This window comes from Clinocottus analis, unplaced genomic scaffold, assembly GCF_023055335.1.
Source record: "Clinocottus analis isolate CAN_PGR_092001 unplaced genomic scaffold, fCliAna1.0.p SCAF_14, whole genome shotgun sequence".
NCBI lineage: Eukaryota > Metazoa > Chordata > Actinopteri > Perciformes > Cottidae > Clinocottus > Clinocottus analis.
Window position 1 is genome coordinate 1,365,291 of NW_027175865.1, and position 13,305 is coordinate 1,378,595.

Genomic DNA, 13,305 nt, shown 5'->3' on the forward strand with positions numbered 1-13,305 from the left:
CAATGCTCATGCTTTTGTAAATGTACTTTAACCTCTTGGAAAAACCCTCCCGCTCCCATTTTAAGTCCCAGCATGCCCCATTCAGACAATCTTTTGGCAAAAAATACATAATTTTTCCTCATTTTTGAACCGAACGATAGTTTTTTGACTGAAACTCTTTCATAACAGACTGATGCTTTGTTTTATTGAGATTTTTGGTGCAGATTCTGATTCTTTAGCTCCTAATATTTCCAAAAAAGTGTCTTATTGAAGCTCTAGGAGGCATTTTTGGGGGAATCTGGCTCATATCATGCTGGATGTTCGTAGTTACCATCAAAATATATATATTTTTTGCAGATATACATGTTTTCCCAAGACTTTACTGAATAAATACATACAATAAACACAAGTGTTGGAATTATTTTTTTAAGTTTTTTTTTTTAGAAAAATGGAGGTGTGGAGACCACATTGGTTTTACACTTTTCTTCGGGTTGAGTAATTTTTTTCTGTGACTTCCTGTGTATCTTTTGACGGCAGCTGTAAGCAGCTCTTTATCGTGACGCCACCTGCCGCTGTCTCCGTCCCAGGCGGGGCGCAGTTGCTCCTGAACCCGCGGCAGGGAGCCGGGCTGCCGGCCCGTCCCCTCTCCTGCGCCCGTGAAGGCGCCCTGGCTCTCCGCCAATCGGGGCGGAGCAGGAAGTGACGTACGTTCGAGCGCACGGAAGCTCCCGCTACTGGCGCGCCAAATTTCAAAGCACTTCCTCCTGGGAGGAAAAAAAAACGAAGAAGACGAATAAGCAGCAAAAAAAAAACCCAACCGAAAAACTCGCAGAAAACAATACCCGCAAACTGGATTTTCCAAAAGTCCGGGAGCTGAAATCCGCAGGCGCCGGGGCCGCCGACGAGGGTCCGACGGCGGCGTCTGGAGCAGCGACAGCCCGCTCGCGGATACGAGGTAAGTGGCAGCTTTGACTTTCAGTCTGTGTTCCGCGAGCAGCGCTCACGGGTCAGCTAGCTGGAACCGGTTTCTGACCCCGGGAGAGCGAGAACCCCCCCCGCCCCCTCCCGTTAGAAAACCCCGGGACTCCATGCACGTTAACGTGTAAACTAGATGCCACGCGGTGTTTTGTGTGTGTGTGTGTGTATGTGTGTGTGTATGTGTGTGTGTATGTGTGTGTGTGTGTCGTTCTCGACGCCGAAGCGAGGGAGGTCGTCGTGAGGGGGGGGGGGGGGGTCTGCCGGTTAACGTGTCCCGCTTTGTGTGGAGGGAGAGCCCGTGGCTTGGTGCTACGTGCGAGGACACTACGTCCCGTGTGTGTGTGTGTGTGTGTGTGTGTGTGTGTGTGTGTGTGTGTGTGCGTGTGCGTGTGTGTGTGCGTGCGTGCGCTGGCTCAAGTGTTGTTTTTGTGTGTGTGTGTGTGTGTGTGCTTTTTATGACCTATAACGTGTCAAGTACATCATATTTATACATACGATATGTTTTTCACTATAAGTGGAACAATACAAAAAAAAATCTATTTATTTAAAAAAATATATATTTTAAAGATGTGTCTTTTTTGTTTTTTTTGCAGATCAGACGCACCTTGAGACCTGTCAGGGTTCCCACCTATGAGACAGCTGATGTCAGGGACCTGGGATTTTAATCTGTCTGACACACACACACACACACACACAGGCTCAGATGACAACTGTGTAAACTGGAAATATCAAATGGCTGAATTCAAGCTATAAAATCACAGCTGTCAAGTTTTTTTAGCAGTTTTTTTTCTTGGAGGGGGGGTTGAGAGGTGGTTTTATGTTCCCTGCACCTTTTTTTAATTCAGCAGCGTGCCGTGCACGTCACTTTTTAATCTCCAAACCCATCTTCTCACTGCCTCCACTCCACTGAGTGTTGCATGTGTGTGAGTCTGCGCTCATAACGGAGTGAAGACGCTCATCAGCATCTCACACGGCGCTCCGTATCCCTTCGTTCATGCATTCATGTTTCTGCAACGGGGCGCTGCAAGTCACCGGCTCTCCGTGCTGACGCCAACACCTGCTGGTCGAACGGGCCGGTAACCTTCACCTTCCCCCCGGGTCAGTTCCTCTTTCTTGTTTTCGCACTCTTTGGTTCGAATGTCTTCGGCTTGACTCCCGTCCGCCAGCGAAGACCCGTGGCCCCGCAAATGGATGGCGGCCTCCTGTAAGTCGGGACTCGGCGCAGAGCGGCGGGTGTGGCCTCAGGGCGGCGCCAGGCGGGGGCTCTGCGGCGGCAGGCAGTCGAACCCTCCTCCCGCCGTCATGCCGTCCGGGGTGCAGCCGTGCTTCCAGCTGCTCCGGATCGGCTCGGCGGCCGGCGACTCGGCGCGGGACCTGTACACGTTCCGGCCGGCGCTGAGCCGCTCCGTGTTCCGGCTGGGCCGCGCGGCGGAGCTGTGCGACGTCACGCTGGACTCCACGTCTGTGTCGCGGATCCACGCCGAGCTGCACGCCGAGAGGGACGCGGCCGAGGGCGCCGCCGCCGCGGCCACGACCATGACGGCGCCGCTGGAGGAGGGCTGGAGGGTCCACGTCAAGGACAGGAGCAGTCATGGTGAGAGAAGGGGATGAGTCACACACACACACACACACACACACACACACACACACACACACACACACACACACACACACTCTTCTACAGTCATAGCAGGAGGGCGAACCCTCTTACAAGAAATATCAATACTTCTCTGGGAGTCACACAAGCGGTCTTCTGCAGCCTGAAAGCCAGCAAAGAGAAAAGTGAGGCTTAGAGTCCTGAACCTGACATGAAGGAGCCTAACTAAGGAGGCGGGGCTAAAGCGTGACCTTAAAGGTCAAATCAAGTTCACAGCATTAGACTCGTTTCATTCTGGTTCAAGTAGTCGGATTCCCCAAAAAAGCCTTCTGGAGCGGTCAATAAGACACCTTTTTGGAAAGATTAGGACCTAAAGAATCAGAATCTGCAACAAAAATCACAATAAAATAAAGTCTTGGTCTGTTAGGAAGGAGTTTCAGTCAAGAAACTGTGTCGATCGGTTCAAAAATGGAAAAAAAATACGTATTTTATGCCAAAAGATTGTCTGAATGGGGCATGCTGGGACTTAAAATGGGAGCGTGAGGATTTTCACATGGATTCCAAAAGGTTAAAGACGTCGACAAAGTCTGGCCATCCGGTCATTCCTTGTCTCTGTCTTGCGTTGTACTTTCTTTTTAGTAATTTGAACTCTTCCCCTGCTCTCGTGTCGTTAGGCACCTGGGTCAACGAGGTCCGCCTCCAGACCGGCGTCCAATGGGAGCTCTCGGACGGCGACACGCTGACCTTCGGCGGCCAGTCGGCTCCCGGGAGCCCCGAGTTCTACTTCCTCTTCCAGAAGGTCAAAGTTCGCCCGCTGGACTTCGACGCCATCACAATTCCAAAGGTACACATTCACCACGAGGTCACTTCCTGTGTTCTGGTGCCTTTAACGGCTCGTTTAATACGTTTATCTGGATTTTTGTGACGTCATCCAGAGGAAGAGGTTGGCCCTAAATCACACATTTGAAGATATGAAAAAGCTGAAAGTACATGCATTGATTTGGGGCTAAAGATGCACATTTAAAACGGCAAAACCCAACTTATAAATCCCCCAAATTTCACAACATTTTAAAAACTATTTGACAAAATGAACCACGAACAATGGATTCATGAAGTCTGTGCTTTTATCTGTTTTTATATTTTGTATTTAATGCATCTAATAAGTATCTAACACAATAATCAGGGGTCTGATGTCCATAAACGGATCATGCATTCATGCATTCATGTATTCATTCATTCATTCTGCCGATGCAGATTTAGAGTTAGTCCCGCCTTCATCACAGCTGACACACACAGTCGTCCCTGTAATGACCCAAACAGCGTTAAATTCGTGAGGAAGTTGTCGTCTATATACTTGCGCCGTGTCTCCCAGGCGGGCACCTTCTCCTCGGACCTGCAGAACCGCATCAGGACCAACCTGGACCGCAAGGTGGCCGCCAACCTGGACCTGTCCAAGCTGTCCATCAACCGGGCCACCGTCATCCTGAGCTCCATCGGCAGCCTGAGCAAGATGAAGGGCAGCGCCTGGACCTTCAAGAGGAGCCTCGGCCACGGCGGCGCCGCCTCGGACCCCGGCTCCTCCTCCTCGCCGCCTCCGGCCGCGGGCCCGTCCTCCCCGCCGCCGCCGCCCTCAACGCCGCCGCCGTTCTCCTCGTCGTCCGCGGCGTCGGCGCCCTCCGCCAAGTCGCTCCAGCCGACCTCCAGGAGCCGGAGGAAGTCGGCCCACACGGTGCTGCTCGAGGACGACAGCTCGGACGAGCCCAGGACCCGAGGAGGTGAGACGCTGATGCTCATGAGCTGAGAGGTTGAATCCAGATTGAATTATTGGTTGTTTTTTGATTACAGTTTTCAATGTAGCAGCAATTTGCAGGGTTCTTACGGTCATGGAGTTTTTAAATGGTTTAAAAAGTCGTTGAAAGTGTAGTAAAAGTCCTGTAAATGTGTTATATTCATGTGTTCATGACGTTCATTTACGCCGAGTTTGAAAAAATGAATCTGCTTTTAAAAGAAAGAGACTCAAAATATCAGCGGCATACATACAGGCATCTATATAAATGTTTATTTGTGTCATTTAAGGTTTACTGTTTGCTTTAAATCCTCATTGTTAGTTTAAATACTACATTTTATCACTTTTTACTGTTTACACACACAGTTCACTACATGTTTGCTCATATAAATATGGTTAAAAGTCATGGAAATATGGTTAAGAGTCATGGAAATATGGTTAAAGGTCATTTAAATATGGTTAAAGGTCATCTAAATCTGGTTTAAAGTCATATAAATCTGGTTTAAAGTCATATAAATCTGGTTTAAAGTCATAAATCTGGTTAAAGGTCATATAAATCTGGTTAAAGGTCATATAAATCTGGTTAAAGGTCATATAAATCTGGTTAAAGGTCATATACATCTGGTTAAAGGTCATATAAATCTGGTTTAAAGTCATGGAAACCTTTGTTCAGAATGTGTAAACCCTTCGTTTAACCGCAGCAAGAGAGCAAACGTGTGAAACCTCTACTAAACAGCTGGGCGTGGGTTCTCTTTGCGGCGTCCAGCTCCGGCCGGAGTCTCTGAGGACGGCCAGCGCTCGAGGGGGAAGAAGCGGCGGCGGCTCTACAAGTCCGAGTCGGAGAGCTTCAGCGCGCCGCCCGCTCTGCCGCTGCAGCCCAAGAGCCGCGAGGACGTCCGGCGCCCGCTGCTGGAGGCCAAGCCCTTCCCCGTCGGCATCCGGACCATCGGCAGCTTCCACGGCGCCATGACCAACAGCCGCCTCGACCAGCACCACCTCCTGCAGGCGTCACTCGCCGCGGCCACCGCCGCCGGCGCCGGCGCCGCCCACAAGCGGGAGGCGCAGACGCCGCGGCGGGTCCAGACGGTGGTGCACGGCAACATCGCGGCCTTCCGCCAGCAGAAGGCGCCGCACGGCCCGCCGACGGCGTCGCAGAGGGGCAGGAGGAGGGCCTTCTGCTCCCCGGTGTTCTCCCCCCTGGTGGTCGGAGGGGAGAACTACAGCCTGGCCTCGCCCTCGGTGAGGATCTGCACCGAGGAGAGAGGCCGAGGGCAGCTGGGCAGGTTCCACCACGCCGCCAGGTGAGAGGTCGGAGGAGGAGGAGGAGGAGGAGGAGGAGGAGGAGGAGGAGGAGGAGGAGGAGGAGGAGGAAGAAGTCGGGCTCCTGCGTCCATTTTCTTCCCTCTTCACCTGTAATGTTTTTATGAAACATAACTCTCAAGGAGGTTTTCTCTGAAGGACTCTTCCATCCTGATGGTTTCTGCAGAGCGTTTGTTCACATTTATCGTTTCATGAGTAGAAACACAGAGACAGTGGGTTTGTTTTCGTTTGACTGGTGAAAGTATTTTCTCTTTGAAAACCTTTTAACTCCAATCAAACAAAATGAAACTATGTGAAAATAATCAGGTCTGTTTTGCATATTTAAACACTTTTTCATGTTTACTTTTATGCAACTAAAGAAAAAAGGTTCTGTTTTAATCTGTCACGTGATGAATGTAATTAAATCTCTCTCTCTCTCTCTCTTGCAGTAAGCGACGAGGCCGACCCAGGAAGCACCTGCCTCCTCCCCGTCCCTCCTTGCCTTCTCTTCCCTCCTTGGTTTCCTTGCCCTCCCCGTCCTCCTCCTCCTCTTCGTCCACCTCCTCCGCGTCCTCCTCCTCCGGCTCGTCGTCGTCGTCCTCCTCCTCTTCTGAGGACGACGAGGAGGACGACGACGACGAGGAGGACGACGCGGCGACGGGCGGCGCGGTGGACCCGTGCGCGGCGCCGCGCTGCCGGCTGCCCCAGCAGGACACGGTGCAGTGGATCCAGTGCGACGTGTGCGACGCCTGGTACCACATAGACTGCCTGCACGTGGACCGCAAGAAGCTCCTGAGGGACCCCAACGCAGACTTCCACTGCGGGTGCTGCTAGCGGGACGCCGCTAAGTCCCGTTAGCAAGTTTTTCTGTTTATTTTCTTCTGTTTCTTCCACGTTCGATGATTCGTGAGCTCAGTTCCGGGGCTTAAAGAACACGGTGACAAGCTTCTGAAAAATGCCAATCGGCCCGCCGCTGCCGCCATTTTTTGTCGTCTAGACGTTCAGCTCTCCTGGCGGTCGCCTTCAAGACGCTCGCGCTTTCCCGCCTCGCGCCCGAAACGTGTCCGTTGCGGCGGCGGCGGCGGATGTTCTCCAGACAATTAAACTCTGGTAAAAATGTGTCGGCGAACTCTCACTGTGGCTGCTGCCGATGAAAGCTGCTGGATTTGTTGTTGTTGTTGTTGTTGTTGTTGTTGTGTGGGCCGATGGCGATGCTACCGCCGCCGCTCTGAGAGGAACTCCAGCAGTGATGTCATGAGATATCATCCATCGGGCTCATCTCTCAGGACTCGTCTTCTCACCGCAAAGTGGACCTCGATGTCCTCTCTCTATCACACACACACACACACACACACATCTATCTCACACACACACGTCTATCTCACACACACACACACACACGTGTGTCGAACTCCGGATTCTTTCTCCTAAACTTTTTTTTTTCTTCTTTCCATTATTTGACATTTCTGACTCGGTCCGCCTTCGGGGGGCGTCTCTCTCCGCCGGCTAACGGAGTGCTAGCTGTTGAGCTAACGTCACGTCGGTGTTCTGAATATAGTTCGTCCGCCAGTGTTCACCTGCGATCGGACCGCTGAGCGCGTGTGTGTTGTTGTTGTTGTTGTTTTTTTCCAAATGGGAGAAAATGTAGAAAACGTTGATTCTTGAGCAATAAAATAAGGAAGAATTTTTTAAATTTCTTTTTAATATGTATATGTACTTTTGTAATAGCAGAATTAAGACTAATGATTGGTTACAGCCCGATGACACAGAGGCTCCTAATTATTAACTTAATAAAAGTAGCGCTGCTCGTCAGACGGTTCCAGCTTCAGATGATATTTTCACGTTTTGACGAATCGACATGAAAATGCATATTTTGTTAATACTCCTCACCGCAGTAATACAACAACAACCTCTAGTACGGGTTTGAAGGACCTGTCGGTTCCTCCGATGTAGTTTTGTTTCACGCGCCATAAAGAAGCGCCGAAGGCTCTCCGATGAAGACGTCTGTCCGGCGCTTCCACGCTAAGGAGCGTGCTAACGCCGCTAACGTTGCGCAGCTGTCGGTTCGAGTGGGAACGCCGATGTTTGTCTCCTGTGACGCTTTTTAATTGGCAAGGAGCGACGATAGGAAGTGATGACAAACTCTCGGTGCAGGAAAAAAAGAAAGTGTGATGTTGAAAGTGGAGGGAAAAAGCGGCGCGACGCCATCTTTGAAATGAAGCGGCGGCGCGCAGAGAAGCTTTGTCTTAAAACCTGGACTCTTGTGACCAACGCTACAGACCAACAACCGAGAGGTTTCTATTGTTCTCTGCCGGGTTCTTTACACAACGTTGTCACACACACACACACAATCTAAAGCACTTCTAGACGGGAGGTCGTGGCCTCCGTCCCTCAAAACTGGACCAGTTTTAGGAGCTGGCGGGACGATCGGGTCCAGGATGAAGTGTCACGCGCTGCCTTTGAACTTTTAATCCTCATCGTCTTCCTCATTGTACAGAAATTCAAGCCAATTGTCTTCGGCATCGGAAGCTTGTTGTCGGGCGAGAAAATAAAGAACATGACAAAGAAAGCCGGACGTCCTTGTTTTGTCTCGTGTGCTTCGTCTTCACAGAGCGTCGCCTCCGTTCACGTTCACGCCGCTCGGCTCGCGGCTGATGGAACGCCGATATTCTGAATTTACATTTTGTTTCTCTCCTCGGGCCTTTTGTGTCGTCTCTTTTAAGCGAGAGGGAGTAAACTTTGTGTGATCCCAGACAGATGTGATCCATCTGGATAGGATTGTGTTGTCAGAACCTTCACAGCAAAGGGAGCAGACTCATTATTGAAGCTTCATTATCGCACGTTCACAACGGATTCCTCTTATCTGAGCCTCGCCGTGCGTGAAGGCATGTTGTACTCCCGTACACACACACACACACACACACACACATACACACACACTCGCACACTCTGAACACACTCTCAAGGGGTCTGGTGGTTGCTACCAAGGAGAGAGTGTGTTTTGGGCTGTGATGCTGCTGGAGGAAGCAGAAGATGGAGGCTTCTTATTTCTTCTCTACAGTTGGAAAAAGATGCAGTCTCATTTTAGAGCAACACACACACACACACACACACACACTACGGGTTATGAAATCCTGATCTCTCAGGACGCATCAGCTCTGATCCACCAGCTGCTTCACCTGCAGAAGGTGGAGGAGACAATTACGTTTGTCCCAACTGTTTCCATAGCAACGTCCCTCCATCTTTTTTCATTTTAAATTTTTATTTTTTTTGGGGGGGATGCAAGCAAGATGGAGCTCCATCCTGTAATAACAACCCATACCTTCTTTCCTCATGTCTCTCTCTCTCTCTCTCTTTCTCTTTCTCTTCTCTCTCTCTCTCTCTCTCTCTCTCTCTCTCTCTCTCTCTCTCTCTCTCTCTCTCTCTCTCTCTCTCTCTCTCTAGGACACACACCAGGTCTGGTAAAAAGAGAGAGAGCATCACGTTGAGATGAAAGCACACGGCTGAAAACTAACTGCCAGCGCTCCTCGTCCAGGAGCTCTCAGGCCCGACACACACACTCTCACACACACACACTCACACACACACACTCTCACACAGGGTCACTCTCCCTGTCATCTGTGTGATGTGGGCGCCGTTACACTGAGAGCTCCATCAGAGAGAGAAGTGCTGCTCTTTCCTCCATCAAAGTTAAACACCAGCCTGAAAACAGACTTTACAACATTTTACACAAAGAAACCTGCAGAATATTCTCTTGCTCACAAGAGAAGACGCGAATAATCTACATGTGGTTCAGATTGAAGTCGTCCGTGTAAAACCAGTGACTGTTTTATCTGATACGACTGGTGTTTAATCCAGGAAATAATCTGCATTTCCTGAACCACGAAGAAGAAGAAAGAAAGAAAACGTTAAGATTATCCTTTCCTTCCAAAACACCATCGCTGCAGCGCTCTCTTTTATTAAAGTTTGGTGCAACATTATTAGAACCCGCCCTAAAAAAACAAACCTCATGGAGTGCAGTGTTGTCAAGAATAAAAAAATAAAGGTTTCCTCCACGTCGGCCTGCAGTTGTAGTTCCCTCGTGGCCCAGCGGGGGGCAGCGTCGGCCCGGCGCAGCGGACGGCGATGCGGAGGACGGACACGGGGAGCCACGCCCCCTCACATCACACCCAGAGCGGAGATCATGAGCTCCATCGCCGTCCAGCCACCAACGCTCCGGTTCATCGTGAGGGAGACGACGGCTGCATGAGCGGCTTTAATGGAGCGGCAGGTTCCTCTTCGTCGTGTGTGTGTGTGTGTGTGTGTGTGTGTGTGTGTGTGTTTTGAGAGCAGCAGCTGCTGATTCGTCTCCGACAGCTTCTCACATTTTGCTCTCCTCCCTTCCTGTCTCCTTTCATCATCTATCCTTGCATTGTTTCCTCACCCCTCTGTCTCTCCTCTTTCCTTCCTTTCACTATCCTCACCTCCTACCCCCTCTCTTCCTCTCCTCTCCTTGCTCATCCTGTCTTCCCTCCTCTCCTCCTGGTCTTCCATCTCAATAAAGATCTCCTTTGAGAAAAGATGACAATAGAGAGTAAAACATCTCGTCTCCTTGTTTGTTTACCTCCTCTCCTCCCCCTTGTCTCCTTCAGTCTGCACTCATTAGTTCAGCTCAATTCAACTAAATAATATAATAAATAGTTTTCCCACTCCTCACTTCATCTCATTTATTTTCCTGCGCATGTCATCTCTTTGTTTCCTTCTCTCCTTTTGCCTTTTCTCACCTCCTTGTCTCCTCTATTCTTCTCCACTCTTCTCTTCGTTTCCTCTCCTCCCCTTTTTGCCTTTTGTCATCCCCCGTTATCTCATCCTCTCACCTCCTTGTCCCCTTTCTCCTATATCCTCTTCTTCCTCTCCTTGTCCCCTTCCTTTCATCATCCCTCCTCTCTTCCTCCCTCTTCATGTAGGCATGTTCTCTCCTCCACTGCCTTTTCTGCTCATCTTTTCTCTTCTCCTTTACCTTCCTCGCTTTAAAATTCGATCAAGGACGTTCTTCTTTCTCTTTTACTCTCCTCCCCTCTTCTCTTTTACTCTCCTCCCCTCTTCTCTTTTACTCTCCTCCTACTCTTCTCTTTCTCTCTCTCTCCTCTTCTCTTTTACTCTCTTCTCTTTCACTCTCCTCTTCTCTTTCACTCTCCTCCTCTTCTCTTTCACTCTCCTCTTCTCTTTCACTCTCCTCCTCTTCTCTTTCACTCTTCTCTCTTCCCTCCGTCTCTCTTTTTCCCTCCAGTTCACAGGAAATGAGATTCTGGCTTATTGGCTTATTTCCACCTGTCCCCAGTTTGACCTTTGCATGTCTCTCTCTATCACACACACACACACACACACACACACACACACACACACACACACACACACACGCACACACACAGCCACACACACACACACACACACACACACACAGCCACACACACCCATGCACACACATTCTCTAACACTCAAGTCACCTTTCCCCCGACACACTCACACTCAGGACCCACTTTTTTACAAAAAGCAACACACACACGAGCTCACACACTCACACACTCAAGTCACCTTTCCCCCGACACACTCACACTGGGGACCCACTAGAAAAAGCAACACACACACACACACCCAGAGGAACGCGCTCCACTTCGTTCCTCCATAGTTTCACCTCACAAATCTCTCTGAATTGGCTGCAGCCAGAAGAACACACAACCTCTCCTGACTGTTTAATAACGTCGTTAATCATCCGGCGTTGACTTGGCGTCGCCGCCGCCAGAAGCCAGAAGGCCTGGACGTTACCGCCTTTAAGGGGACCCCAAGCTACGGCGACGAGGGAGGGAGGGGGGAGGGAGGGAAGGAGAGAGAGAGGGAGAGGGAGGGAGGGAGGGGGGGGGTTAATCGATTTATCCGATCTGATAACCGACCGAGAGGAGCGAGCGCCTCGTTGCAGAAACGTGCAGCTCGGTCCCGCGTGGAGAGAAGAAGATGAACAGCAGAGGACATTAAATAAAGATATTCCAGCGAGTGACTCGCTGTCGCACAAAGCATGATTAATGCAGGAGAATATAGCTAAACAAATTATGTTTCTTATTTAGGTCAAACTGGGTCACATTGATGAACCAATTACATGAAACCAGCAGCGGTTTCATCTACTGCTCAGACAAGATTTTACTTTTTTTTTTAGCAGAGTATAGTGTGCAAATATACTTTCCCCCCAATATATATATATATATTTGTATGTGTGACGTTAAGCACATACTACCAGTGGCAGCGTGGAATTCACACAGAAACATTAGGGATTAAAGATGGCACATGAAAGCGTATGAAGACATTATATTACATTACGCAGCTTTATTCATCAAACATTTCATTTTGTCATTGAAGCTGTTTTGACGGAAACGAGGGAAATAGATTATTCGGCAATTACCCATAATCCCCTGAGGCAAAATGCCTGCAAGACGTTCAAATCAGGGGAGTAAAACACATAAAATAAATTCCCACCTTTTATTATTTTTCAGTTAGTCGTGACCTTTTATACTTTTACTTTCATGGCTTCTGGCGGCGACAGCAACACCTTCAGGACGGAAACGCCCCGAGACAAGTTAATAACACATGCATGTCATTTCTAGTTAACTAGCGAAAGCAGCGTCCGCTAGCTGCTGTGAATCCAAGAGACTGCTCAGAGGAAAAGGAGTGACATTTTAAGTCCCAGCATGCCCCATTCAGACAATCTTTTGTGCATTAAATTTGTAATTTTTCCATTTTTTAACCGATCGACACAGTTTCTTGACTGAAACTCCTTCCTAACAGAACAAGACTTTGTTTTATTGTGATTTTTGTCTCAGATTCTGATTCTTTAGGTCCTAATCTTTCCATAAAGGTGTCTTATTGACGCTCCAGGAGGCATTTTTAGGGACATCTGGCTCATATCATGCTGGTTGTTCATAGTTACGATCACAATATCTTTTTGAAAGTGTTTTTTTTTTCCAGATATACATTTTTTTCCCAAGACTTTGCTGAACAAATACATACAATAAACACAAGTATTGGAATTAATTTGGGGTTCCTGAGACGACTCAAACACAGAGAAAAGGAGCTCTGGAGACGGGTTAACTTGCAGGTTTATTGCACCGATGTTCACAGCGTTGCAACGGGGCTCTGCGCTAACAGTAGCTCATGCAGCTGACAAGCTTAGCATCCCCCACACTCACATAACAACACACAACGTCACTTCCTCCCAAGCCCAAACCCAGCTGCCGGAGCGGGCCTCGGGGAGCCGGGGGAGGCATCGGTCTGCTGCAGGCGCTCGGCGGAGGCCTCGCTGGGGAGAAGCCGCTGTTCCACATGAAGTAATTAAACTCACATTACTGACACTATAACCACGGTGTGTGTTTCCATCAGCACAGCAGGCTGGTTTGTTAGCATGATGAACTGGATGCAACGAGAATGAAGGAGGCCCGACCGAAACGCTCTGACGCTACAATCCTCCTCAGCAACTTGTTCATACATTGGAAAAGAGAATCTTCTGGCCTTGAAACCGTGCGTCTCCATATTTGATCTTTTTTTTTCCTTCGTGAATCGATGGTCAGCCAGGGTTTTTGGGGGTTAATTATTTAACCAACGAAAGAGAAATCCAGTGTTCGTAGCTAATCGATGAAAC

General features: G+C 49.4%; 1 protein-coding gene across 1 annotated transcript; it reads left to right on the forward strand.

Moving 5' to 3' along the window:
• Positions 1-554: 554 nt before the first annotated feature.
• On the forward strand, positions 555-8,187 carry tcf19l (transcription factor 19 (SC1), like). The gene is made up of 6 exons (XM_068575013.1): positions 555-934; positions 1,551-2,551; positions 3,229-3,398; positions 3,927-4,329; positions 5,107-5,641; positions 6,089-8,187. The coding sequence occupies exons 2-6, from the start codon at positions 2,149-2,151 to the stop codon at positions 6,471-6,473; spliced, it is 1,896 nt and encodes a 631-aa protein (XP_068431114.1). The 5' UTR covers positions 555-934; positions 1,551-2,148; the 3' UTR covers positions 6,474-8,187.
• The last annotated feature ends 5,118 nt before the right edge of the window (positions 8,188-13,305 follow it).